The 25,985-nt window shown below is 37.9% G+C and overlaps 1 protein-coding gene across 2 annotated transcripts in view; it reads right to left on the minus strand.

The window, feature by feature from the left end:
* Positions 1–878: 878 nt before the first annotated feature.
* Positions 879–25,985, minus strand: part of Prosbeta7 (proteasome subunit beta type-4) — a 66,732-nt gene continuing 41,625 nt past the window's right edge. The window contains exons 5-7 of one of the 2 annotated variants that reach the window (XM_089088966.1): positions 19,072–19,273; positions 2,730–2,818; positions 879–968 (exon numbers count right to left, since the gene is read on the minus strand). In XM_089088966.1, the coding sequence (XP_088945092.1) occupies positions 956–968; positions 2,730–2,818; positions 19,072–19,273 (304 nt within the window). In that variant the 3' untranslated portion in view covers positions 879–955. Of the gene's footprint in view, positions 969–2,729; positions 2,819–2,857; positions 2,959–19,071; positions 19,274–25,985 lie in introns of those variants that run through there. The other variant, XM_089088967.1, reaches the window with a different exon arrangement.

Raw genomic sequence — 25,985 nt, forward strand, 5'->3', positions numbered from 1 at the left:
ATACTTTTGGAGTCCTTGACCAACATTGGACAGTTGTCTGTGAAATTGCTTGGTTAAACAAAATTACAAGAGTAAACCTGGAAAATTCATCTTGGGTAAGCGACTTTGCTTCTGAACATGGTACCAAAAAGGACAGAAGAATATATTGGATGGACCCCATCAAGCCAGATCTTGATACTGTTGGTAGTTAATGACAAAACCCACAGCCCTTTTTTACCCAAAAGCTAGCTACCGATCTCTAATATAGCCAGTTAAAGTGTCAAAGATTCCGGATGAAGAGGAACGCCAGACTCTAAGAATGTGAAAAAGAAAGGGCAAAGGGGCTTCATATCCCTACAGTTGTATGCAAGACGAAAATTTGCAAGAACAGCAAAGTTTTGATCATTTGATTGACGATCATTTGAGCGGAATTCCGCTCAAATTATCGTTTTAAGCCGGAGACATCCTTTTTGCAATCAAAGTCGCTTTTTTCATAAACAAAAATCCCATATCACAAGCAAAAGGGCGAAAACATAAATGAATTTGAAAAAAAAAAGAAACACTCAAGACGGAACCATTGAAAGCAATGTCAAACTGAAGTTTTGGCGCAACGACCCATGAAGTTCGCACCTGTTGCCGGTATTGAAGTGATCAAGTCCAGGTAAGTAATTTTCGAGATATAGACTCACAGAGTTAAGCACCTAAAATTTAATTATAAATTCTCTATAAAAATCTAATTTAATAATTTTGCTTAGCCAGCAAAAGTGAAAGACCAATGTGTTAATGGTACTTAAAAATTTTCGAAAAATAGACTACGTAAACTTTAACGAGCTGCATCAGGAGCTGCATTAGAAGATCCTAAATTACCATTACTTTCTATATTCTAAAGATTAGAACTGTTCTATTTCCAATAGATTTTATTATAACTGAAGTGTGAAACACCAGACATACATAGCTTCATCCAAGAAGACATCCATTATTCGTAGCCACTGAAAAAGAAAGAAAAATCAATGCAAAATCGAAGAACTTAAAAAAATAAACACAGGAGAAATTGACAAAGAAGATACACTATCCTCCTTTAAATATGCCAATCATCTCATCAAAGGTAATTTTTGGATATTTTGTATTTAAATGTATGTTTGAAAAGGGATACTCTGTTCAAGTATAAGCTACTGTTCATATGGTCAAATTGCCTCTTTCTTTTTTAAGCCTTCAATGGCCATAATTGTTTTCTTTGTCAGTTCAGGGCACACTCACTAGGCAACATTCCGGTTCTGGGCGAGGGCCGATGTTCATTAAAACAGCAAACATATTATCAGAAAATCATTCAAAAATATAAATGCACCAAAAAAAAGACTTTTTGGGGAGTGTTTGGAGCCCCACTCCCTTTACGTGCCTGTTTTGGGGTATCAATACCTTCAACATTTTGTGTATTACGAGCAGGAGAAGTTAAGAGTTAATCATTTACTTTGACATCTGCATGACTCGGTGTCTGTGCGACTCATTAAGTTGTTATAGTGGCAAATCAAAATTTGACTTCAGTCACAAAAAAAAACTACAAAAAAAAGTCGCAAAAAAAGTCACAAATCTACAAAAAAAACTCATCGAAAATCCAGCCTACAGATAAGTTGAGCATGAAAAAAGTCATCTGAATTCAATGAGAAGAATTCTTTTTTTTTTTCAATTTCCACCCACCGCATCAGTCGAACACAAAAAAAAGGATTAAAAAGAGCCATCAAAATTTAATTTATCTACAAAAGTCATAAGAATTCCAGCCTGTCGAGCACAAAAGATAAAAAAAATTCGCCTAAATTCAATTCTAGGAACAAATTCTAACTTACATATCCGCTGAGCATAAAAAATAGATAAAAACGTAATCTATATTCGATTCTAGCAACAACATGGTCATCTAAATTCACTTCTAGCTACAAAAAAGTCATCAAAATTCCATCCTACAGATCTGTCGAGCACAAAAACAGATAAAAAAAATTCGCCTAAATTAAATTCTAGGTGCAAATTCTAAAAATATAAAAACAGTAATGTAAATTCAATTCTAGCTACAACAAGGACATCTAAATTCACTTCTAGCTACAAAAAAAGTCATCAAAATTCCACCCTACAGATCTGTCGAGCACAAAAACAGATACAAAAACTTCGCTTAAATTCAATTCTAGGTGCAAATTCTAACTCACATATCCGTTGAAAATAAAGAATAGATAAAAAAAATAGTCCACATTCAATTCTAGCTACAAAAAAGACATACAAATTTCAGCTTATTGTCCTAAAAAAAGATAAAGAAAAGTCATCGTAATTCGACCCAACACATCTGCTGAGCATAAAATAAGATAAAAAGAGAGAGATCATCAAAATTTCTAAAGTCACGAAGCCTTTTTCTGTGTTTATAGATAAAAGTGTTACTAGAAGAGCAAAAGTGAAGCCCCGTCTCAATTTACAACAGAGATTCAATTTCATAAACAAGTACAACTCAAAATGTTTATTACAAATCAAGGGGCTCCCTACAATTTACATAGAGATAACAACTTTTTTATGAAAAGAGAGAAAAGAAATATTCGAAAAATTAGGAGAGAGAGAGAGAGAGAGAGAGAGATAGAGAGAGAGAGAGAGAGAGAGAGAGAGAGAGAGAGAGAGAGAGAGAGAGAGAGAGAGAGAGAGAGAGAGAGAGAGAGAGAGAGAGAGAGAGAGAGAGAGAGAGAGAGAGAGAGAAGTCTGAAAAATTTTAGGGCACTTACATAATCAGCTTGGCAATTTCCCAGTTTGGAGTCACGTCATATGGCCCTTCAATCTTGACTCCATCTTTAGTACAATTAGCTATTTCATACTAAAAAAAAAAAAAATAGTCTGAAAGTCTGAAAAATTTTTGGGCACTTACATAATCAGCTTGACTATTTCCCAGTTTGGAGTCACGTCATATGGCCCTTCAATCTTGACTCCATCTTTAGTACAATTAGCTATTTCATACTAAAAAAAAATAAATAAAAAAATCTCAACTTTCACTTGAAGGGTTAATACCAGGAACATTGCAACTACACAATGGACTAATGAAGTTCCCACTTCCTCTATATTATTTTGTCTAGTAGTCAGTGATCCAGGGACCGTTATCTTTCAAGGGGTGGCTCACATTCGCCGCAGGTGATTTGAGGGTGGATCCCAGGGTAATCGAGGGCACTGATAACGAATATCGGGGTGCCCAAGTTCGCACGCGTGTAGAACATGGTCATTTTATCCTATAAAGTCAAATTTGGCCTATAACGACGTCATAACGCTCTTGATTTTATTTACACGGTAAAATAAACTTAAAACTGTATAAACTTGACATATTCTGAATTCTAAGAACAACTTCTTTCACCTGGTATTTTTAGTTTTTCCCCACAACCTATATTTTTTTGTTAACCCTTATTTAATTTTGAAAACAAGGTTTTTAAATATACTCTTTATTAGTTTTTTTCGATTTGTCTGAAATTTTTGCTCACATAAGTATATCTTTTTATGCTTCATTTGAATTCTGCTCGTTATTACGAGTCAAAAAAGCACCTCTTTTTAAAAAAATCTTAATCCTTGAGTAACTATTTATTTTTCTAAATAACATCATAGCTTTCAGAAATTAGCCTACGATGACCAAGTTTTTTTTTTAATTTTTTTTTTTTAGCTGTTAAAAAAAATTATTAAAACGAATCAAACGGCACATCATTCGAACCATCAGAATGTCCTTTACATGTTGTTAATAAAAAGAAAGTCGAGACTTCAATCTGCAAGAATATACAAGCGTTTGGACAAGAGAATCCCCCCCCCCCCAAAAAAAGAAAATTTTCTGAATAGTGGCGTTTTACTCAAAATATTTTCAAACCAACCCATGATTTTTATCTCACCAAACAATAGATCGCTCTTTTCTGAATCAAATCATTTATTTACATTCTATAGAACTAATATTTTTCACCAGAAAAAAAACAACAGATGGCTAGTTCTGCGATCGCAGGCGCGAATTTGTGATATTTTTTTTATGCTTTATTTGAATTCTGCTCGTCATTACGAGTCAAACCATGTGCCTCTTTTCCAAAAAATCTTAATTCTTGAGCAACTATTTATTTTTTCAGTAGTAGTAGATATAATCTGGCTTACGTAGGCTCATATACGAGCCTCAAGGTGGCGAAGCCGTGTGAACGTGTGGTGCAGAGATGACTAAGGCTGATTTAAAATACCATTTTCTTTAATTCCCAGCATAGCAGGGGCCAATGATCCAATCGGTTAGATTGTGTCAATGGCCACTGATGTAGTAGACGGTAAATGTCATGAGTAGCTGAAAGTAAGGTTAAGACGACTGCATTAGCAATTTAATATCAAAACAAATAAAAAATCAAATATTTAAAACTGAACATGAAACGGTGGCTCAAATCTCTTTTTCTTCTTCATCTTCATCTTGGGACCTGTTCTGATACACATCGGAAAGTAGGCATTTTTGGGGGTCAGCTCCACACTTGCATGCACTGTCACAGAAACCTATTTTGGAGCACTTGCAGTGCGAGCCGCACCTCGTCTTGTCACAATTGCAAAAAGTATGCGATGCTAGCCCATACGGCATCGCAGAAGCTAGGTCTGGCTTTAGTTCATGATCTTCAATTCTCCAACCCATATCGGTAGCCTGAGGTAAATCAATACAGGGCTTGTGGCTTTGGATCCAAATCAGTGTCTGGAAAATGCACCTTTTTAAATGAAGCTGAAACGAGATATCAGTTGGTGGTAAACGCCGCAAATCCACCAATCTTGAGTACAAAAGTGCTCGAAGATCATTCAGACTATTGAAGTTAGTCGCACTTCTGCCATACACTATAACCACAAGCTGCTTACAGACGTTGACTAAACCATCACTTTGCGCAGATGATGGCTTCTCTGCAAGGGCTCGAACTTCATCACCCAAAGACCCCAGAAAAGTTCTGAAGACTTCGCAGCTCGGAAAAAGTGGGCCTTCCCAATTCCATAAAGAAAGATTGTGGTTTCACATTAACTCAAGCCCTGGACAAGCGGCAAGGCGTTTCAAAATGTTACTCCTTGTTTTTGTGCTGCCGTATGCATAGGTATGCAGTAGCACGGAAACTTAACCCAGAGCTGCTTGAGGCAGAGGCTAGCAAGATACTGGAAGTAGTATACAGCTTTTAAGACGATATCAGTATCGTTGGCTTGTATTATCACAAGTGTACTCTTTCGACTTGCGGCAACTGCTGTGTGGTATAATACCCGAGTGTCTGCCTCCTCATGGCAAGACAAGATATCGTCATCAACAGAGCTTCCATGAGGCGTAACGGTAGCAGCTCTATGTCGACTCTCGAAACCTCCAGCGAGATGAACCATCAGACAGGTCGGAAAATTGTACTCCCAGACCCCGAAAAGAACTTTCAAGAGTCGACCTTTGGCTGAGCGACTACTGAGAATCCCGTCCCAGAGTGTTGCAACTTTGCTGGAGGAAGTGAACGGGCTGAAAATATTTCCTCTAGGATCTCCTCTTCTTTCTTGACAGCCAGATGCTTCTTTGAGGTTAAACGAGTAGTCATCATGGGTTCTATCGTCACTAAGACCGTCATAACTGTCACCAAACAAATCGATAAATTGAAAAGCTTGGGGTATGTTCCTAAGAATCCCATTGTAAATTCTTATTCCCAAATCTGCTAGTTTCTCATTTTGTTCTGGTCGTTAACACCTTATGACACTCATGACATCAACTATATAGTCAGATCGAGGAGAGTCTTTAAAAAGCGTATATGGTCATTATTGGCCATGACTGCAAGCCGGACTGATGCAGAATGTAGTTCAAGGCTGTTGACTTTGCACCAGTACGTAACTGAGGCTCCCTACGACTTGATGATAATACTACAAGTGAGGCCGGATATGGCTCTAGCTCGTACTTCAGCAGCTCACAGAGGGACGAAGTTTGTGTTGAATTTGCAAGACGCAGAGCTAGTTAAAGCAGCTCAGTTTCCCCAAAATATTTTTTTTTTGTGGCTCTTTCTTTTTTATTTTATTTATTTATTTATTGAAAAAACCGTCAAATCAACATACAACAAGACGGAGCACTTAATGAAAAAGCAAAAAAAGAAGACACAAACTATAACAAACTGAACCAACAAAAAAAACGAATCACTGATTCACTGAATGAGCAGATGGGACCATTCGTGTAGATTTCGGTGTATTTTTCTATTATGCTTCGCTATTCGTCTAGCGAAAGCGACGTCAGGGTCTGCGACTTTAAAATTTTCAATTACATGCGAATTCCTATACCACGGAGGTAGACGAAGCAAATACTTAGTAAAACGAAAATACATCGCTCTGATTTCATTCTGGTCAGTTTTTGTGAGAAATTTCCAGAAGGACGTGGCATATAAAATGTGAGGAAGAGCGATGGCGTTATACAAGCTTGCTAGAAGCAGCCGGTTGAATCGGAGTTTGCACGATACAACTGAAGCGTAAGACGCTGAAATTCGTCGTTTAAGCTGTTCGAGGAGAAGTTTTCGGTTGTGAAGGATAGACGAACCTATGGGTAAACCTAGATACATGAGGTGATCCACTGGCTGGACAGAGCTAGAACCAAGAGCAATGGTAGGAACACGAAAATTAGTTTTCCAATTGAATAGGACAATTTCCGATTTTGAAGAGTTGAACTGAAGTCCAACTTTAAGATATTCGGCTTCAAGGATTTTGAAGATATCAATTGCACGCTGAAGGGTTCGGCTAACATTCAGGATGTCGTCCGCGTAACATACCAAAGACAAGTTAGCAGATGACAGAATCAGCGAAGATGGACATTGATCTTGTGCATCAAGGACATAGTTATTGAAATGGCCAGGAGAGGTGATTGCTCCTTGACGCGCTCCTTTCTTGACTGGAACTAGTCGGGTGCACAGACTGGAGGTCAAACCCTTGTCAGGAGGTGGCTTCAGTTGGATTCATAATCTAAAATACAGATTCCTGAGAGAACGAATAAGAGCTAGATTCAAACCACGTTGACCGGCCTTCAAAAGCATCACAGCATGGATTAGAGAGTCGAATGCACGTCTAATGTCGTGTCTTGCCAAAGAAAGGCTCTCTCCGGAAGATTCGGCATCTATCAAGACATTAGCAACGACTGTTAAGGCATCAGCACATCCAGTTCCTCGCTTGAAGCCGAACTGATGCGGAGGAGTGTAGCATACTTTTTCGAGTTCCTGTATAAACAGTAACTCGAAGAGCTTGCACAGTGACGTAGCTACAGTTATCGGACGGAATGCTGTACATTAAGTTTCAAATTTTCCCTTTTTAGAAATGGGAGTCAGATCTCCGATGCAGAAAGATGCAGGAACAATCCCTTGAGAGAAAATCATCTGTATAAGCAGAGAGAGATGTGCCGCGAGAAGTTTACCTCCGTGTTTCAAGTGGATCGCACTGACTTCGTCAATGCCCGATGAGCCATTCCATTTGAGTCCAGATGGCATCTTCAACAGAGCGGGTACTGACGATAAAATCTGCATCGGGATGAGAAGATAGAAACTGATCTAAGGCAGCCTCGTAAGATTGTTCGATGGAGGGGTCAGGAGTTGAGAACTCCGATTCTTAATGGGCATACCATTCATCTTCAGGGATGTCGGCTGGGGATGGCGAAGAAGAATTTTTGGCAGAATAAGAGACAAACTTGAAGATCATATTTCCATCTCGTTTGTGACGGGCAGAATAATGATTGACTAGGTTTTTCCGATGCCAAGCCAGGGCCTTAGAAAACTTTCGCTTCGTGAAAATCAGCATGCTGTTCACAATAGCCATATTCGGACGTCCACACTCTTTCCAAACTGATAACCAAAATTTCGCTTGGCTCCATGAAATAAAGATATCTGGCTTTGGAGACTCTCCAGAAATGAATCTTTTTTAACTTTATTGCAAAGCAATGGCTTGTTTTTCTGCGAAGCAGAGAGCATGGCAAATTTTTGCGCATTATATATCTAGACAAGTCAAAACCCCTTTTTGAGGCAACTAGAGTGAATTTTGAAGGAGATAAAAGGGGACGCTGATTTTATTCAGGACTGAATCTACCGACTCGATGAATAAGGCTTGATCAATTTTCGACCAGTTACGACGGTGTCGAGGTGCTGAAGGAGCAAGAGGTGAGATTTGGCGACCAGGAGATGGCATACCGACAGAGTAAGTAGTCGGAAGATGATCAGACAACTGATAATCAAAAGCAACCTTTACTATATCCACCCGCCAATCTTAGGATACTGCAACGTGGTCCAGGTTGGAAGTTCGCGAGGAAGTGTAAACATACATAATATTGAACGATTTATCTAAAACCCACAAGGAATCACTAAACAAGCCCTTAACTAGTGTTGTACGCGGTGAAACTTGAGAATTCGGCTCCGACAGATTACAATTAAAGTCACCAGCTATAATACAAGGTAAACCTAAGTGTCGAATTTTGTCTATACATGAACATAGTTTTTCACAAGATAGCGCAAATTTACGCTCAGATTGGTCATTATTGTAGTCTGGTGGAAGATACACACAGAACAGTCCACTCTCACAGCTAGATAATAATCATTTGCTTCGAAGATACTAGAACGGAGAGCTGATTTCACAAACGTAATAAGTCCACCCGAGGGTCGGCCTCTATTGTTCAGCTGTCTAGCGGGTACACAATAAGTTGTCATATCCTCAAGCTCAAGTATGCTCAGACCATGTTTAGTAACAATATTTTCCTGGAGACAAATCAATAAACTCAGAACAGAGGCTTTCCAGAACCGGAAGCTTATTAATAAAAGACCTGTTTATATTACACAATAGAAAAGTTAGTGCCAAGATCATTAGTTCGAGGGCTTATAGTTTTTCGTGACCATCCCACAATAACAAGTGTTACCCTGCTTCTTGCAACTAATGCAAAAGGCTGCCTTCTGACACGGGGTATCGGACGTAGATTTGTGATCGGCGGAGCCGCATTTGGAACATAATGAGTCGTTCTTACAATCTGCGGCTAGGTGACCAATTGCAAGAAGAGCGCCGAGGCAAGAACACGAATTCTTCAACTGGGAGGTGTTCATATCCGATTTTCACTGAAACTTTGAGCTAGGTATTGAGGTCGTTTCGTGTCGGGAAGTAGACTTCAAATGTTTGAGACTTGCCACACAGTAGGGTTTTATTGCACTTGGAGATTAGCTGTAAGAGACTGTTCGTCTAGATCCTCCGGCACTCGCATGATCGCGGCTAAAAAAGCAGGTTCCTTGAGGGAGATGTTAAGCGACGGTTTCGCACGTTTAGCTGCATCCACTATCTGGCTCGCGGTTTGCTTAGAACGAACCACGAGTTTCCACTCGGTATTAGAGCGGCGTAGCTCGGTTACATCGCCGTCTGGACATGGGCACAGTTTGTCGATAAATGCTTTGCGTTCGCTTGGGCATTTTAAGTCTGTTGGAGGGTCTTTGAGTATCACAGGGTAAAGCGGCCTCGGGGGTGCGGTTTGAGACGATTGAGATTTATCTGGCAGGGTGACTGTAGAGCGGCTATTACTTAGCATAAATCCATCCAATTTTCTGGAGAGTTCATTTACTTTGGACATCACTGTAGCGTGAACTGCCTCACCGATGGCAGGTACTTCACACGGACTAAATATCACAAATTTTGGACTAGCGACTTGAGACTAACGAATTGCACATATCAGTAATGTTGTCCTCATCTTTGGCATTCGTAATCATCCGGCTTTGAATGTCCAACTCACTGTGAAGGATCTTTTTGGCTTGTTTGATTGTATCATGTTCGAAAGAGTTTACTGCACTTTTCACAATATGATCAAATTTCACCATTTCAGTGAGTGATCTGCTCAAAAAGTTCAGAACTGGGTTGAATACCAGCTTTTCAATCATTACTTTCACACAAAAACAGTCAAAGTCCACTGAATCACACAATACTAGGAACAAGGGAAGCGTCGGGACCCGCTCACTAATTCCCCGCAATTTAAGGGTAACTAAATACCGGCAGGTACATACGGCGCTCGCGGCAGGAACCCTCCCCTCTTCTCCTTATTGCCTAATATATGTTATCAGTATCGCTGCTATGCACAAATAATACAATCCTCTAAGGTAATTAAATCGTTTTTTTCTGAATCTCGGTGCTTACTAAGTCACTAAATCCCAAGGGAATTTAAAATCAAGCAGCAAAACTGTCAATAGCAAGTAATTAAAATAAGCCGATTATAAATCTCTGTAGGGAATCGCACAGGTTGAAACCTTACTTTATTAAAAGGTTAATATCCAGAAACAAGGTGTTAACACAACGAACTCTCAATCAAGACATGATTTTCCTTTTTTGGCAACAGAGGCGAAAGTTTTTACTATGCCAAATTTTACTTTCGTGGATGTCCCGTCGAGATATGAGCTCATGGCTTCGAAGCCAATGTCTCGAAAGTTCAGCAGACTATTTGCTACGGCTTCAGGAGCTCTATCCCCTGTCATAAAGTTGTACACCTCTGTTCTCGTCGTCTTGAGTGGGTTTCCGAGCAACTCTACCAAGTCCATAGCCCGATTTTTACCTTTTATTGTCAGATTCGTAAACGCAGTTGTATCTTCATGATGCTTCATTGCCTCGTCATCCACATTCAGGTTTGCTTTCAGCGTTCTGGTGGCTGCTGTGAGAAAGGGGAGAGTAGCCGGATATCGATCCCTGGAATTTTCATTCGTTGTCGCACCAAAGATACCAGAAACTCTTCGATGACCTTTGATGTCAAGATTCACGGTCGACTCTAAAACCAGATCGCATGCAATGCTGCAAAATGGCATGGTTGTTTTCCTAACAACAAAATTGCAACTTACAAACTCTCTGTGAACTTCTGGCACTTTTTCAGGCAGGTGCAGCATATTTTCTTCTAGGTAGTTAAGCCTAACTGCGGCATATTTATAGTATCCGGGTGCGAAGAAAATCGGAATCATCTCTCTTGTGGCGTTTAAGTGTGATCCCTAGTCCGCAGCTCTTTCAGCATAAAGATAGTCATTTCTGGTACGGATAAGATCTAAATAGTTGATCCAGAGGCTATGATTCCTTATGATAGATCTGGACTCGTTGTGCTTCGAGAAAAGCGGAGCAATGCTGTCCAACGCATCTCCTATCTGTTTACATGCTTCAAAACTAGTTGTACCAACATGGTGTGCCTCACGCAAGACAACTGACACCTCCTAAAATCGTTGTTGCCGGAATCCTAACCTTTAACTAGATCAGATAAATATCCCAAATTCTTTCCTTTTATGTCGTAGTTTTCAGTACTTTATGCAATAGTCAGTGATCCAAGGCCCGCTATCGTTAAAAAAAAGAGAGTGGGTGGCTCATATCAGCCGCAGTTGGTTCGAGTATGGATGCCAGGGTAATCTAAGTGCTTAAAACGAATATCAGGGTGCACATGCTCGCACTAATGTAAAACTTGACGATTTTAGCCATAAAGGAGAAATTAGTCTTTTATGGCTAAGTACTTCATGCAACTAAAACCCGATATGTAAGATGCTCGGCTTTTTTTTATTGCTGTGGAAACAAAATTCGCGCATGCGATCGCAGAACGAGGCATCTATTCTTTTTTTTCATCTGGTTAAAAATATTAGTTGTATAGAATGTAAATAAATTATTTGATTCAAAAAAGAGCGATCTATCGTTTGGTGAAATAAAAATTATAGGTTGTGTTAAGAATATTTAGAGTGAAACGTCACTATTCAGAAAATTTTCTTGGGGGGGGGGGAATTTTTTGTTCAAACACTTATATATTCTTGCAGATTCAAGTCTCGACTTTTTTTTTATTAACAACATGTAAAGGACAATTCGGACGGTTTGAAGGATGTGCAGTTTGATTCGTTTTCATTTTTTTTTAACAGCTAAAAAAAAATTGGTCATTGTAGGCTAATTTCTGAAAGCTATGACGCTATTTAGAAAAAATAATTAGTTGCTTAAGAATTAATATTTTTTGGAAAAAAGGCACAAAGTTTGACTCGTAATGACAAGCAAAATTCAAATAAAGCATAAAAAAATATACTTAAGCAGGCAAAAATTTCAGAAAAACCGAAAAAACTAAGAAAAAGTATATAAAAAAACCCCTTGTTTTCAAAATTAAATAGGGGTTAACTAAAGAAATAAAAGTGGTGGGGGAAAAACTAAAAACACCAAGTTAAATTACTTTTTCTTAGGATTCAGAATATGTCAAGTTTATAAAGTTTTCTGTTTAATTTACCATGTAAAAAAAATCAAGAGCGGTATGACGTCATTATAGGCCAAATTTGACTTTATAGGCTAAAATGACCATGTTCTACACGCGTGCGAACTTGTGCCCCCCAATATTCGTTGTAAGCGCCCCTGATTACCCTAGAGTCCACCCTCAAACTAAATGTGAGCCACCCCTTCCCTTTTTTTGAAGGATAGCGAGCCTTGGATCACTGACTATAGCCTGTTCCCAACGCAAATTATCGCAACCTATCGTCCCATTCACTATCTTGTAATATTCTCTTATTGGGCCATAATTATCTTGTGGATGTTATATTTGAACTAGTTCTTTTGTGTGAAATCTTTAAAACAGTTCAGACTTCAATATAGTTTTAGAGTCGTTTTTATAGAAAAACAATGGAAATGTTTAGTTATAAGTTAATAACATGTGTTTATAATTAACCTAACTTAAAAGTTAAAGTTATACTTAAAGTTACTAGTTAAGTTAAACCAGTGCAATTAGTAAACTTGATTAGCCTAGTAAACTTAAAGCTATACTTTAACTTTAAGTTAAAGTCAAAATTAACTTAAATTTTATATGTTAACTTAAAAAATATGGTTATAAGTAAATAAAACATGATTATAGGTTAAGAGAATATCAACAAGCTATTTTGTTCACCAATGCTTTAATCGATCGTCACCTGAATGCTTTCGGGAAACATTTTATCACTGTGTGACACGTATATAGGAATCAAATTTAATCTGATTAATTTATTTTGGGAGGAGGACAAATTTGAAAGATCAACTGAATGCCCGTCGAAATTGAAAAAAAAAATCAGAGACGTCAAGGAGGGAGAATGGCCTAAACACCCGTCCTTTTTATCATAGATGGCATCGTAGAACTCGTTCCGAAATTTCCAGATAATTGGCAAATTCGTTCGATTGTATCCGTATATCGTTTAAGTTCGGACATTTCAAATTCAAACAATTTTACTGTATGCAAATAAGCGTTGAAGTAAATCTAGCCCCTAGATTTAGCCCAGATTAGTCCCTTAGATAGTAAATCTAAAGAATAATGAAGTTACTTTGACTGATTTTTAGAGGATGATCTGAGCTGGCTAAAAAGAGAAGGAAATTATTTCATTTTCACAAAGTTTTCGCATGCTTTCAACATTTTTTTCAATCTTAAAAAATGCAAAGTGAACTTAGAAAATATAATTCTTCAAAACTGAATCTCAGCTGGTCATCCGTAGAACGTGCCCTTGTAGTCCTAGAAAGCGGGATTGAACCACAGTTTAGTTGGGATAAAAGCCCAACTCATTTTAAACAAGACTAATTCAAACTGAGGTACGTCTACGTTGGGTTCTAAAGGAAGGGGATCCATTTCTGATACATTCCTCTTTATCTGGCAGTTTAATGTAGTTATTTCTTCTTATGGTTTCCAATGATTTTCTTAAAATTTGTCTTTTTTTACTAGTTCGGTGAATTTTAGTCTTCTGCCAAAATTGTCTGCCTTCTGAAATGGTTTTTATGTATGAACTAGCTTCATGTAGTGCTAGCTAGCTTTATGTAGTGAACTAGCTAGTAAGCTAGTGAAACTAGTCTCCTGAAATAGTGTTTCAGGATCGGAGTACATAACGAGCATCTTTGTTTCCCTGTTTTGCGCTACCGGAGAGTACAAGACTAGCAGAAAATGTTCCCCAGTTCAAGAGTAGGCTGAAACGCTAATTTCTCGGCAGTTAAGAATGATTTAGATTAGAATCCTTTTTACAATTTATATTTTGAATTTATAATTGAATATAAGGATTGCAAACCAAAACGGTGTGGGAACCTATTGCTTAGTGGATTTAGCAACAATCCATAAATGCACATTCTCTTTCCTGAGTTTAGCTTCTTCTGTTGACTGATTCGATAAATAAATATCTTGGTAAGAAAGGCTTGTTTACAAGGATATAGTTTTTCCACAAAACCTTTTAGCCATCACTTTATGGGTCATTGATTTTCCGGTCGTTGCCAAAACAGTCATTAGAAAAAATGTTACTATATTTTTCAACCATTAGACGGGTCGCCCGTTCATTGTCGTTTTTTTCATTGAAGTGTGACTGTTTTTTCCTGCTATTTCAAAAAGTGTAATCACTTTTTTCTGTCATTGAAAAAAATGCTACTGTTGTTTCCTGTCATTGCAAAGGATGTCGTCGGACAAGTGCCCTTGTTTGTGTTTTCTGTCACCGTTCAAAGTTTTATTGTTCTTTTCTGTCATTGCGAAGTGTTTTTTTTTATCGTCGTTTTTTTTCTGTAATCAATAAACAAATGAAACCCAAAACAAACAGAAATTAAAATAAGAGTCAAGCTCAAAACGAGCGAAAATTATTATGAGTACGGTTCTAAACCCCAAGCTTTCTAAAAGCAGAATATAAGTTTTAATTTAATGAAAAAAATTAAAATTAATTTAATTAAAAATTTTGAATTGCCATATTAATAGACATAGAATGATATCAATTCATTAAAATATTTATTAGTTTTTGATTTATTTATGTTATGAAAGAGAAAACATTTAAAAGAATTTTTTTCAATAAAGTACAAGTTACATTCTAGCTTTTAGACAGCATAAGGTTTAGAATCCTACTCAGATTAATTCCTCCTCCTTCTCGTTAAAACTCTCTGGGGCTCTCTCTCCCTCTTAAAGTCTTTGCGTCCACCCATACCGGCAAGTTTCCTAACGACGAATGTACCTAAAAAACCAACAGAGGAAAATCTCAGTGAAAAAAACAAACAACAACAAACGAGACTGCGGCCAGTGGAAAGAAAAGACGAAAAATGTAAAACAAGGCGTCTTCTGCACAAGCAGAACAAGATAAAAAACAAACTAAAAATAAAAACAAATAAAACGCCACCAAAAAGAAGTGTGGGCACCAAACCAACCGAGATAAAAAAAAAAAAAAAAAAAGGTTAATTGTTCTGTTGCGAAATAGCCAACTAGAGGATTATTTCGCAACAGAATAATTAACGTAATTTTTTTTTTTTATCTCGGTTGCTTTGGTGTCCTCACTGAAGTAACTCTATTAGCTGCTTTTCCCTACGTGGATTAGTTTGCGTCAATTGTATATTTCTTTTTGGTGGCGTTTTATTTGTTTTTAGTTTTATTTTTTTTTATATTGTTGTTGTTTTGTTTCTCTTTTGTTGAAGAAACCTTGCTTTACATAGGCAAAAATATCCGCGTTGTTTTACATTTTTCGTTCTTTTCTTTCCACTGGCCGCAATCTCATTTGTTTTTTTTTTTTTTTTAATTTTGAGTTTGATTTCTGTTGCTTTTTTTTAATGGCTGGCCAGTTCGGCTTAAGATCTTTCACGAATGTACCTCCGATTATTTTTACACGGTGACATGACACTCAAAAATATTCTTCCAACTTTTCAACACAAGAAGAGCCAAAGATCCCAAATCTGACTATAATGAGGTCGTAAAATCAAATTCAAAAATTTGTCTTGCCAAATAATGGCTTGAGAGTCACGAAAGGAAAAGCCTTAAACGGTGCATACCTAGTCTGTTCCCTGACTTCAAACATTTTTAAGGCTGCTAGCACTTTAACAGTACGAGCCAGCAGCCTACAACTTGTTGGCGAAAGTCCTTTTAAATCTAGTTATGTTCATACAAATTTCAAGCAAGTTGGGACACTTTCATGAAGAAAGTAGGTGTGCAGGAACTTTCATTAATCTCTGAAAATCTGTTCCCTCTGTCCTTATCCACTGAAATTTGCTTTTCCCAAAGACAGCCTAAATACTTTTTTTGAAGAGTTTGAAACTTACACCTGTATAATAAATACCAGGGACCAAAGGACCACAATACATACATAAAAAAGGAGGAGTTAGCCCTAAAACGGCCCAAAACATTCGTTTTCTAGTTCGGCTGGAAACTATTATCCGTACTTCCCTCAGTCAAGGTAACCCCAGTGCATAAAATGGCCTTGAAAAAATTTATTTGCCCAAAAATGCGAAAAGATCCCGAAGTATTTTTCATAAAAATATTCTATGTAATTGTTCATCTTGGAAATTAATTGATTAGGATACGGAGACTTAATGAAGACAAATACGTTTTGAACCAAATTTTTGGACGTCAGAATCTGTTGCGTCACCCATAAGAATACATTTTTTTCTCCGATTTGCATGAAAATTGAAGGGCATTTAGAATTAGCAAGAGTTCGACGAACAGAAAAAAAGAAAGAAGATTTGGTTGTATAAATTTACTGTGCAAGAAAAAAATAAACAATAAAAAAACGAAAAAAACAAAACAATGGCACTTTGGCCGACGAAAAAAACAATATGGCATTTTGTCCAATGACAGAAAAAGGCAGTGACACTTCTTGTAATGACACTTTTGGTAATGAATACAAAATCAATGACACAAAAAACGATAAAAAAAATGGTTTTGAGGCAAACTCTCTACATACCTGTTATTATTTTATGAACAGTAAACCTCAATCGTCAAAGACCCAAGGTTCTGAAAGTTCAACACTCATTTTCGAATAACTGATTCTTATTGTTTAACATAGAGTGTCTCCTTTCTGAAACCATCGACAGCCGATTCTGACCAAATTTTCTGATTCAAAATCAGAGCATCTGATTAAGCATCAAAATCTGATTAAAATCGTTTAATAAATGGTAAATCTAAAAAATGAGAAAAAATACAAAGAAAAAGATTTTAACCAGAAAATTGTCGTACACTTTCGAAATATTACACAAAATACCATTTTAAGGATTTGTTTGTTTTTGCAGAGGTGTGCTGGTAGGGAGGCAGAGGAGGAGTCAATATTCAGCTGTCTTTATTAGCAAATAGATCCATTGTCCAATTTAGAAGTCAAGACGAATTGGTGAAGGCCCATTAACAAATTTCATATAGTTTGAGATCTGACAAACAAATTCAACAATCCAAACTATTGCAACAATCTTTTTGAAGACTTACAGAAGATTGCATATCCAAGTTGTTTTAAAAATGGTTTTCAAAAAGATATTGGTTGTTATAGCCGTTCACATAACCAAACGAATATATGTTTTGCAAAATTCTTCACATAGCATATAAGCAAGGGTCAGAACCTCCTGACGAGGGCCCCCTGACCCTGACCAAATCATACCAGCGCTATACGGACATTCAAAGAGATGACACAAAAGCTTCACTGAGAGATTATCAAGTTTTTAGCAATTTTATTATTTATATTCATTACCACATCGTGACTCTAAAGCTTAGGAAACTTGTCCCAGCACTCTCGGGGTTTTCAACGTCTACCTACACACAGCACAAACCTGAAGAGAGATACTTCAAGATTTTTCCAGAGCATGGGAGTCAGATGGCTATAAGAAAGCTTGTAGCAGGACCTGTTCCCACAGATCGCAACTCTGCGCCTATAGAGCTCTTTAGACATGGTTGTGAATTTTCACAGTAAAATGGTTTTCAATGCTGACCTAATGGATGTTAAAAGGACTGAAAAAATGTTGTTACTTAAAAAAAATAAAAATATAGAGAGATCTTGAGGGTTCAAATCACAAAAACTAGCATGTATGAAATCACAAAAACTGGTGGACATACACATGTGAATTATGGAATCGGAGGCTATTTTATGAACATCACAAAAAATAGTGGACATACACTTGTGAATCATGAAATCAGAGGCTGCTTACATGAACATCTCAAAAACAGTGGACATACACTTGTGAATTATGGAATTGGATTTGCTTATAGAATTATGGAGGCTGCTTTTATGAAATCACAAAAAATTTTGGACATACACTTCTTAATTATGGAATCGAAGGCTGCTTGTATGAACAAAAAATGGTGGACATACACTTGTGAATCATGAATTTGGAGGCTGATTGTATGAATATCACAAAAAAATGGTGGACATACACTTCTTAATTATAGAATCAGAGGCTGCTTGTATGAACATGTAAGAACATCACAAAAATGGTGGACATACACTTATAAATCATGGTATCGGAGACGGCTTGTATGAACATTACAAAAAATAGTGGACATACACTTATAAATTATGGAATCGGAGGCTGCTTGTATGAACATCTAAAAAAAAGTGGACATACACTTGTGAATTACGGAATTGGATTTGTTTATGGAATTATGGAGGCTGCTTGCGTGAAATCAAGAAAAAAATGGTGGACATATACTTGCGAATCATGGAATCGGAGGCTGCTTGTGTGAACATCACCAAAATTGGCGGACATACACATATGAATTTCGGAAGTAGAGGTAAAAATTAAAACTTATAGTGCAGTCAACATGTCCCAAAACGTCACGAATTAGCGATTAAATCAAGAGAAGGTATCAAAAGTGTAATTAACTGTTGAAATATCGTTGATTTCAGTCCTAGTATCATTTTGTTTTCTCAGATACGTTTTTTATTCATCTCTATGTCAAACAAAGTCGTGCTGCAAAATTTTCTTAGGGAGGGAAGGACCCCTGAACAATCCTCGAGGGAGAATATAAGCTCTCCCATTTCCGCATTTCATTCAAATGATCTGCAGCAATGCTACTAAAAGGTTACAGATAGTAATATGGAATGAGATTGGCGGACACATACTTATGAATCATCGAAGTGGAGAGAAAAATTCAAACACTTCAAAAATTTTTGTGGATATAAGATCTCCCTTTCCCTGAATTCATTCGAATAATCTGCAGCAACGCTACTAAGGGGTTACAGACAATATTATGCAATGACATTGGTGGACAAACACTTGTAGATAATCGAATTGGAGACGAAAATTCAAACGTTTAAAAAATTTTGAGCATATATGATCTCATGTTCCCTTACTTCTTCATATGCATGTAAGTTTCGGAGTATTGGAATGACCTGCAGCAATAGAAAGGGATTAGAGACGAATTAGTACCTTGAAATAAGATCGTCCATCTCTGCAGAAAATAGTTTCCATACACTTTTTGATGGCTTGCCTAGCTTCTGCTTCAGATAGATTTGGCTTCTTTTCTAGCGCATCTCTAAGTAGAGTAATCCCGATCATTCCACCAAGTCCACCTGTGACTACACACTTGTCTTTATAAGCAGTTCCAATTTTGTCCACATGGCCAAGAAAACTAAACAAAATCTTTGAATTAAACCTAACATAAAATCTTCTATGTATAAAAGATCAAGAATAGGAACTTAGTGCATAAAGGTTTTCCAAAAAAAGAGAAGATATTAGTGAAAAATTCAAATCACAAATAAGGTCAAATAATCAGGGCTAAAATACTGAATCTCAACCTATATAATCGGCAAGTTTCTGTAATTCCAGTCAGTCACTAATTTTTCAGCTCTGACAGCAAATGCGTGAGGCTATACAGCGGCTAATTGAAGCCAAGCAAGTTTTTCTAACTATACATACAGACAGTAGGTTTCATCAAAATGTTGACAAACTTTACACATAGTTTCGTAAATCTACCCTGTTTTTGTCTCGTGGCTATGGGATTGATTTGGAACTTTCAGGAAAAGTACTATTTTTTTACAACTCCAAACAAAAGAGGACATATCTTTTTCTTCTTTCTTTTTGTACCTGTCGTCCGACAAACTCTGCCCCCTAATTAATAGTATAAAGGTTAATATCAGTAGTTAATAAATAATTGAAGTTCATAAAAAATAATAAAGTTAATAATATTAATGTTAGTAATTATTCCTGCACAGACCTATTTTAACCCTTCTTCAGATTTTCTTCTAATGCATTTAATGTATTTGCCAAAATCTAGCAGGTGTGACAAATTTGTTTTTTTTTTCATTTGTTTTTTCGACGAAAATACCAAAAAAGGATTCTAGTGAAATACCCCAAAAAGTATTTTTCAAAATCTAGGGCAGGGGAGAGCCCTTGAATTTCTCCCCCAATTGACGCCACTCTTCACATATCGTCAAATTATGAAAAATGTCATACATACCCTTTGGTTATTAGCATGACAACAATCTGCTCCGAATCGGTTAATTAAACAAATATGTTCCCCGTAATGAACGAGATTGGAACTGGGTGAAATAGCACCATTAAATCTGTCCAACTTTGAACATTCCGTTAGATGTCCTATTTTTCATTTTTACGGTAAAGTGACAGTGTACTAATTAAAACCCAGATAATTGGACGGCTTAAAAATTTAAAGTGAATATTATATGAAATTCCCAGAACATAAACAGTCGAAAATGTAAATGACTAGTAAAGCAAAAAATCTTCATCTCAGTAATTAATTAACAACATGAAGGTTAATACTACTACTACTACTACTAACAACTCATTGCGGCACCAAGACGCCTGAGGCTAACACAGCTACCACACGCTCCTCCTCCATCCCAATCTATTCAAAGTCTCCCTCTTCACAGTACTTCAAGGAAGTTACCATTTCCCTTAATTTTTTCCTTACGACATCCTCCCACCTTATTCAGGGACGACTGCTTTTCATTTGGCCCTAGACGTTTGGCCGACAAGGAGAATCTTTCATCCATGAAGGTTAATGCTAATGAATAATATTAAAGTTATCTATTATAAATCACTAGAAACCGCCATCTTCGAAAAATTAAAGAAGAATTTAAGAAGAATGCCCTAAAAAAAAAAAAAAAAAAAGATGAGACACAATTTAAAGTAAAGCTGAAAACGTTGAATTGAAGAAAGGCAAAAATATATAAGATGGTAAAAAGACACAAAATATATTGTAGGTAGAGAGGTTCAGTGAGGAGACACAATTCAAAAGCTTGTGTCGCTAAGCTACTGATTCTAAAAGGACAAGGCTGCAGACAGAGTTGCGACAGTACTTCATTCACACTTCAGTTGGAGGTCAGTAGAGATGGGTCAGAAGGCGCGGGACGACACCCCTGCTGCCACCTACAACTTTTTTTAACACCATATATTGGCACGAGAGCCACGTGGTTTATGGTTTTTTTGTCAATGAGACTTTGAAAAACAGGAATTTTGTCACATTTATGTATGTTTTCATGGATGGTTATGTGTGTGGGTCGATTTATTTGATGTTTTTCATGGATGTTTGATGGTTTTTGTCAGTGAGAATTTGAAAAACAGGAACTTTGTCACATTTATGGATGTCAACAGCAATTCATGTCTGTTATATGGTTTTCTCAGTGAGAATGAAAAAACAGGAACTTTGTCACATTTATGGATGTCAACAGCAATTCATGTCTGTTATATGGTTTTCTCACTGAGACTGAAAAAACAGGAATTTTCTCACTTGGAAAAACAGGAACTTTCTCACTTGGAAAACCATAAACCACGTGGTCCTGTCACGAGTAGCACCTGAGAACTTGATTTACATAATCGCTAGGGGAAATTATTGATTCACGAAGGGGAGAATTAAGAAACATTAAGGCTTCTTTAATCTTAGGCCTGAGGGATAAACGTTCTTTAGGTCAGAGAGAAAAATTCATATTCTATTTTTAAATAGGGCTTCATTGATCTTTAGTGTCAGGAATTATAATTGACATCACTTGTTATCTTGGAATTATGCGGGAGTCTAAAGAGATAGAAATTCTATTTTTAAATACGGCTTCACGGAGCTTTAAGTCGGAGAGATAAATTGATATTCTAACGAAACCCTAATAGTTTAGCTAGGAAAATTTATGAGATGAAGATATTAACATAGGAAAGGATTTCCTAGAAATTTGAAATGCGTTAGCGCAGAGATGCGAAACAAAAGGAACACGCTGAAATTACGTTTAGGGATTATTTGGGCGAAACCGTTTTATCCATTTTATGGGATTATTTCGGCGAAACAGTTAGAGACATTTTGAAAGAAGATTTTAGGAAAGGTTTTGGAAGAGAATTTGAGGGTGAAACTCTGTGGTCGTTATAATACACAAGTTCCATTTGAACAGTGTTGTGAGGTCCTCTACCCCAACCCCAAAGGGTTCCGATCCCCCTACCCAACCCCGAAGGAAGCCCCCGGTACTCAAAGGTCCCCCAAGCTCCCATAGAGCCCCAGCCCCCCAAACTTCCTCCTCAGACCCTCAAAGGCCCTCCCCTGGTCCTCAAAGGGCCCCCGGGCCCCCAAAGGCCCATCGAGCTCCCAAAGGACCAACGGGGTCCCAAAGGCCCTACACCGGTCCCCAAATGTCCCCCAGGCCCCCAACTGCCCCCCGGACCCCCAAAGGCCCTCCCCCGGCCCCCAAAGGCACACCGAGCTCCCAAAAGACCACCGGGGTCCCAAAGGCATTCACCCGGTCTCCAAATGTCCCCCAGGCTCTCAACCGGCCCCCAGAACCCCCAAAGGCCCTCCACCGGTCCCCAAAGGTCCCCCAGGCTCCCAAAGGGCTCCCCACCCTCTCCTCCCCCTCCTCACAACCCCCCTCCCCCTCCCATCCCCCCTCCCCATTTTTTTAATATTTTGTGTGCATTGAGACACAGAAGGGCACCCTCCCCAAGGGTCCCCCAAATACCCTCCCCGGGCCCCCCAAAGAGTCCCCTCTCCATTTTTTTAATACTTTTTTATGGCTTTATTATATCTTTTCTGAACAAGTTCCATTCATAATGTCATTCCTAAGCCCATTTTCCAACCTCAAAGAGTCCCCTCCCCAATTCGTAAATACTTTCTTTAATTTTTTAACATGGTATATTTTTTTTACTTTTTACGTATCTTAAAATGACATGAAATATGCTTACGGCTCTACCAATCATACTCTGTGCTGGTTCATGGACACGGCGCGGCTTTTCCACTGGTACTCTATGGCAGGTCATCGACACTACCGAGTTTATTGCATGCATTAAATCAGTATTTTTTACGCAGTGGAAGGATCAACACACAATTCATATCTGTAAAAAGTGAAGATGAATTATTCGACGAAAGTATGTGCACAAGAAAAAATCATTGTCGTGTTGAACGCTGACAAGGAGAAATACCTGAACTATGAAACGAGTGCAAGTGGAGATCTTATTGTCAATGTATGCATACGTTGTCATGACAGTGATGAGTTAAATTCCTTTGATGTACCCAAGAATTTCAATCATGCAAGTGGTGGATATGCGAGAGTAACATTACCAGAGAAATTAGTAGTCAACCAGAATGCCAACTTAAAAATAATAGTTGATGAAGAGGGACAACTTCTAGCTAATGGTTCTGGTAGCATGTTAGCCGTTGATAGATCTTATCGCAATTCTTCCGGTGTTAGCATTCGAATGAAAGCAAAAGGAAAAAGAAGACAAGCAAACAGCTGCATCAACATCATAAATCATATCATGTCAATGTGCCAAAACTGCTATCTATGTAAAAATAATGTGACAATAGACAGTGAAATCGCAGGCAGAATAAAAAGGACATTAGCAGACAATATCATCAATGAATATAAAGATGAATTGACGGAAAGTGAAGCGCAAGTGTACTAATAATGTATAATAATGTATTTAACATATTTTTCTATTAATATTCTACATGTCCTTATTTCATTTAAAATATCTTATACATTAGTTTGTTAAGTGTTCATTATTTTTAGGGTATGCTAGAACGTCAAACGTTCAGAATATCTATTAAAAAGGTCAGAGATGTAAGAAAAATAATTTTAGAGATAATGATACTACTAGCAGGCTCAATTTTTCATAGAAGATAGAAAATTTCAAGTTCTCTTATGAATTTTACCAAAGAACACAATTCAATTCTAATTTCACCAGATAAAATAAAAAGCTTACACTTCAGTTTTAAGTTCACCAAGACATAAAAAATTTAAAGTTCACTTCTAAATTTTTCCGTAGAAGATAGGAAAAGTTATACTATGATAGTGATTATTTTCCATGAAGATAAAAAGTTTCACTTTAATTCAAAATTTTCTTAAATTCAATTCCGACCTTTCTCAAAGAGTCAAATTCAAAGTTCTATTCCAAATATTTTCCCGGAACAAGAAAAGTCCCAAGACATAAAAAATTTAAAGTTCACTTCTAAATTTTTCCGTACAAGATAGGAAAAGTTATACTGTGATTGTGATTATTTTCTATGAAGATAAAAAATTTCACTTTCATTCTAAATTTTCTTAAATTCAATTCCGACCATTCTCAGAGATGAAAAAATTTAAAGTTCTGTTCCAAATATTTCCCCCGGAAGAAGAAAAGTTCAACTTCGATTCTGAATTTTCTCAATGAAAATGAAATAAGTTATTGATCAATTCTATTTTCCCAAAATAATATAAAATTTTACACTTCAATTCAGATTTTTCACTGTCTATTGTCACATTATTTTTACATAGATAGCAGTTTTGGCACATTGACATGATATGATTTATGATGTTGATGCAGCTGTATGCTTGTCTTCTTTTTCCTTTTGCTTTCATTCGAATGCTAACACCGGAAGAATTGCGATAAGATCTATCAACGGCTAACATGCTACCAGAACCATTAGCTAGAAGTTGTCCCTCTTCATCAACTATTATTTTTAAGTTGGCATTCTCTTTGACTACTAATTTCTCTGGTAATGTTACTCTCGCATATCCACCACTTGCATGATGGAAATTCTTGGGTACACCAAAGTAATTTAACTCCCCACTGTCATGACAACGTATGCATACATTGCCAATAAGATCTCCACTTGCACTCGTTTCATAGTTCAGGTATTTCTCCTTGTCAGCGTTCAACACGACAGTGATTTTTTCATGTGCACATACTGTCGTCGAATAATTCATCTTCACTTTTTACAGATATGAATTATGTGTTGATCCTTCCACTGCGTAAAAAATACTGATTTAATGCATGCAATAAACTCGGTAGTGTCGATAACCTGCCATAGAGTACCAGTGGAAAAGCCGCGTCGTGTCCATGAACAAGCACAGAGTATGATTGGTAGAGCCGTAAGCATATTTCATGTCATTTTAAGATACGTAAAAAGTAAAAAAAATATACCATGTTAAAAAATTAAAGAAAGTATTTACGAATTGGGGAGGGGACTCTTTGAGGTTGGAAAATGGGCTTAGGAATGACATTATGAATGGAACTTGTTCAGAAAAGATATAATAAAGCCATAAAAAAGTATTAAAAAAATGGAGAGGGGACTCTTTGGGGGGCCCGGGGAGGGTATTTGGGGGACCCTTGGGGAGGGTGCCCTTCTGTGTCTTAATGCACAAAAAATATTAAAAAAAATGGGGAGGGGGGGGGGAGGGGAGGGGAGGGGGAAGGGAGGGGGAGGGGGATTGGGGGGAGGGGGAGGGGAGGGATTGTGAGGAGGGGGGAGGAGAGGGAGGGGAGCCCTTTGGGAGCCTGGGGGACCTTTGGGGACCGGTGGAGGGCCTTTGGGGGTTCTGGGGGCCGGTTGAGAGCCTGGGGGACATTTGGAGACCGGGTGAATGCCTTTGGGACCCCGGTGGTCTTTTGGGAGCTCGGTGTGCCTTTGGGGGCCGGGGGAGGGCCTTTGGGGGTCCGGGGGGACAGTTGGGGGCCTGGGGGACATTTGGGGACCGGTGTAGGGCCTTTGGGACCCCGTTGGTCCTTTGGGAGCTCGATGGGCCTTTGGGGGGCCCGGGGGCCCTTTGAGGACCAGGGGAGGGCCTTTGAGGGTCTGAGGAGGACGTTTGGGGGGCTGGGGCTCTATGGGAGCTTGGGGGACCTTTGAGTACCGGGGGCTTCCTTCGGGGTTGGGTAGGGGGATCGGAACCCTTTGGGGTTGGGGTAGAGGACCTCACAACACTGTTCAAATGGAACTTGTGTATTATAACGACCACAGAGTTTCACCCTCAAATTCTCTTCCAAAACCTTTCCTAAAATCTTCTTTCAAAATGTCTCTAACTGTTTCGCCGAAATAATCCCATAAAATGGATAAAACGGTTTCGCCCAAATAATCCCTAAACGTAATT

This window comes from Artemia sp. Qi Xiang Cuo, chromosome 5 (assembly GCF_049724085.1).
Source record: "Artemia sp. Qi Xiang Cuo chromosome 5, ASM4972408v1, whole genome shotgun sequence".
NCBI lineage: Eukaryota > Metazoa > Arthropoda > Branchiopoda > Anostraca > Artemiidae > Artemia > Artemia sp. Qi Xiang Cuo.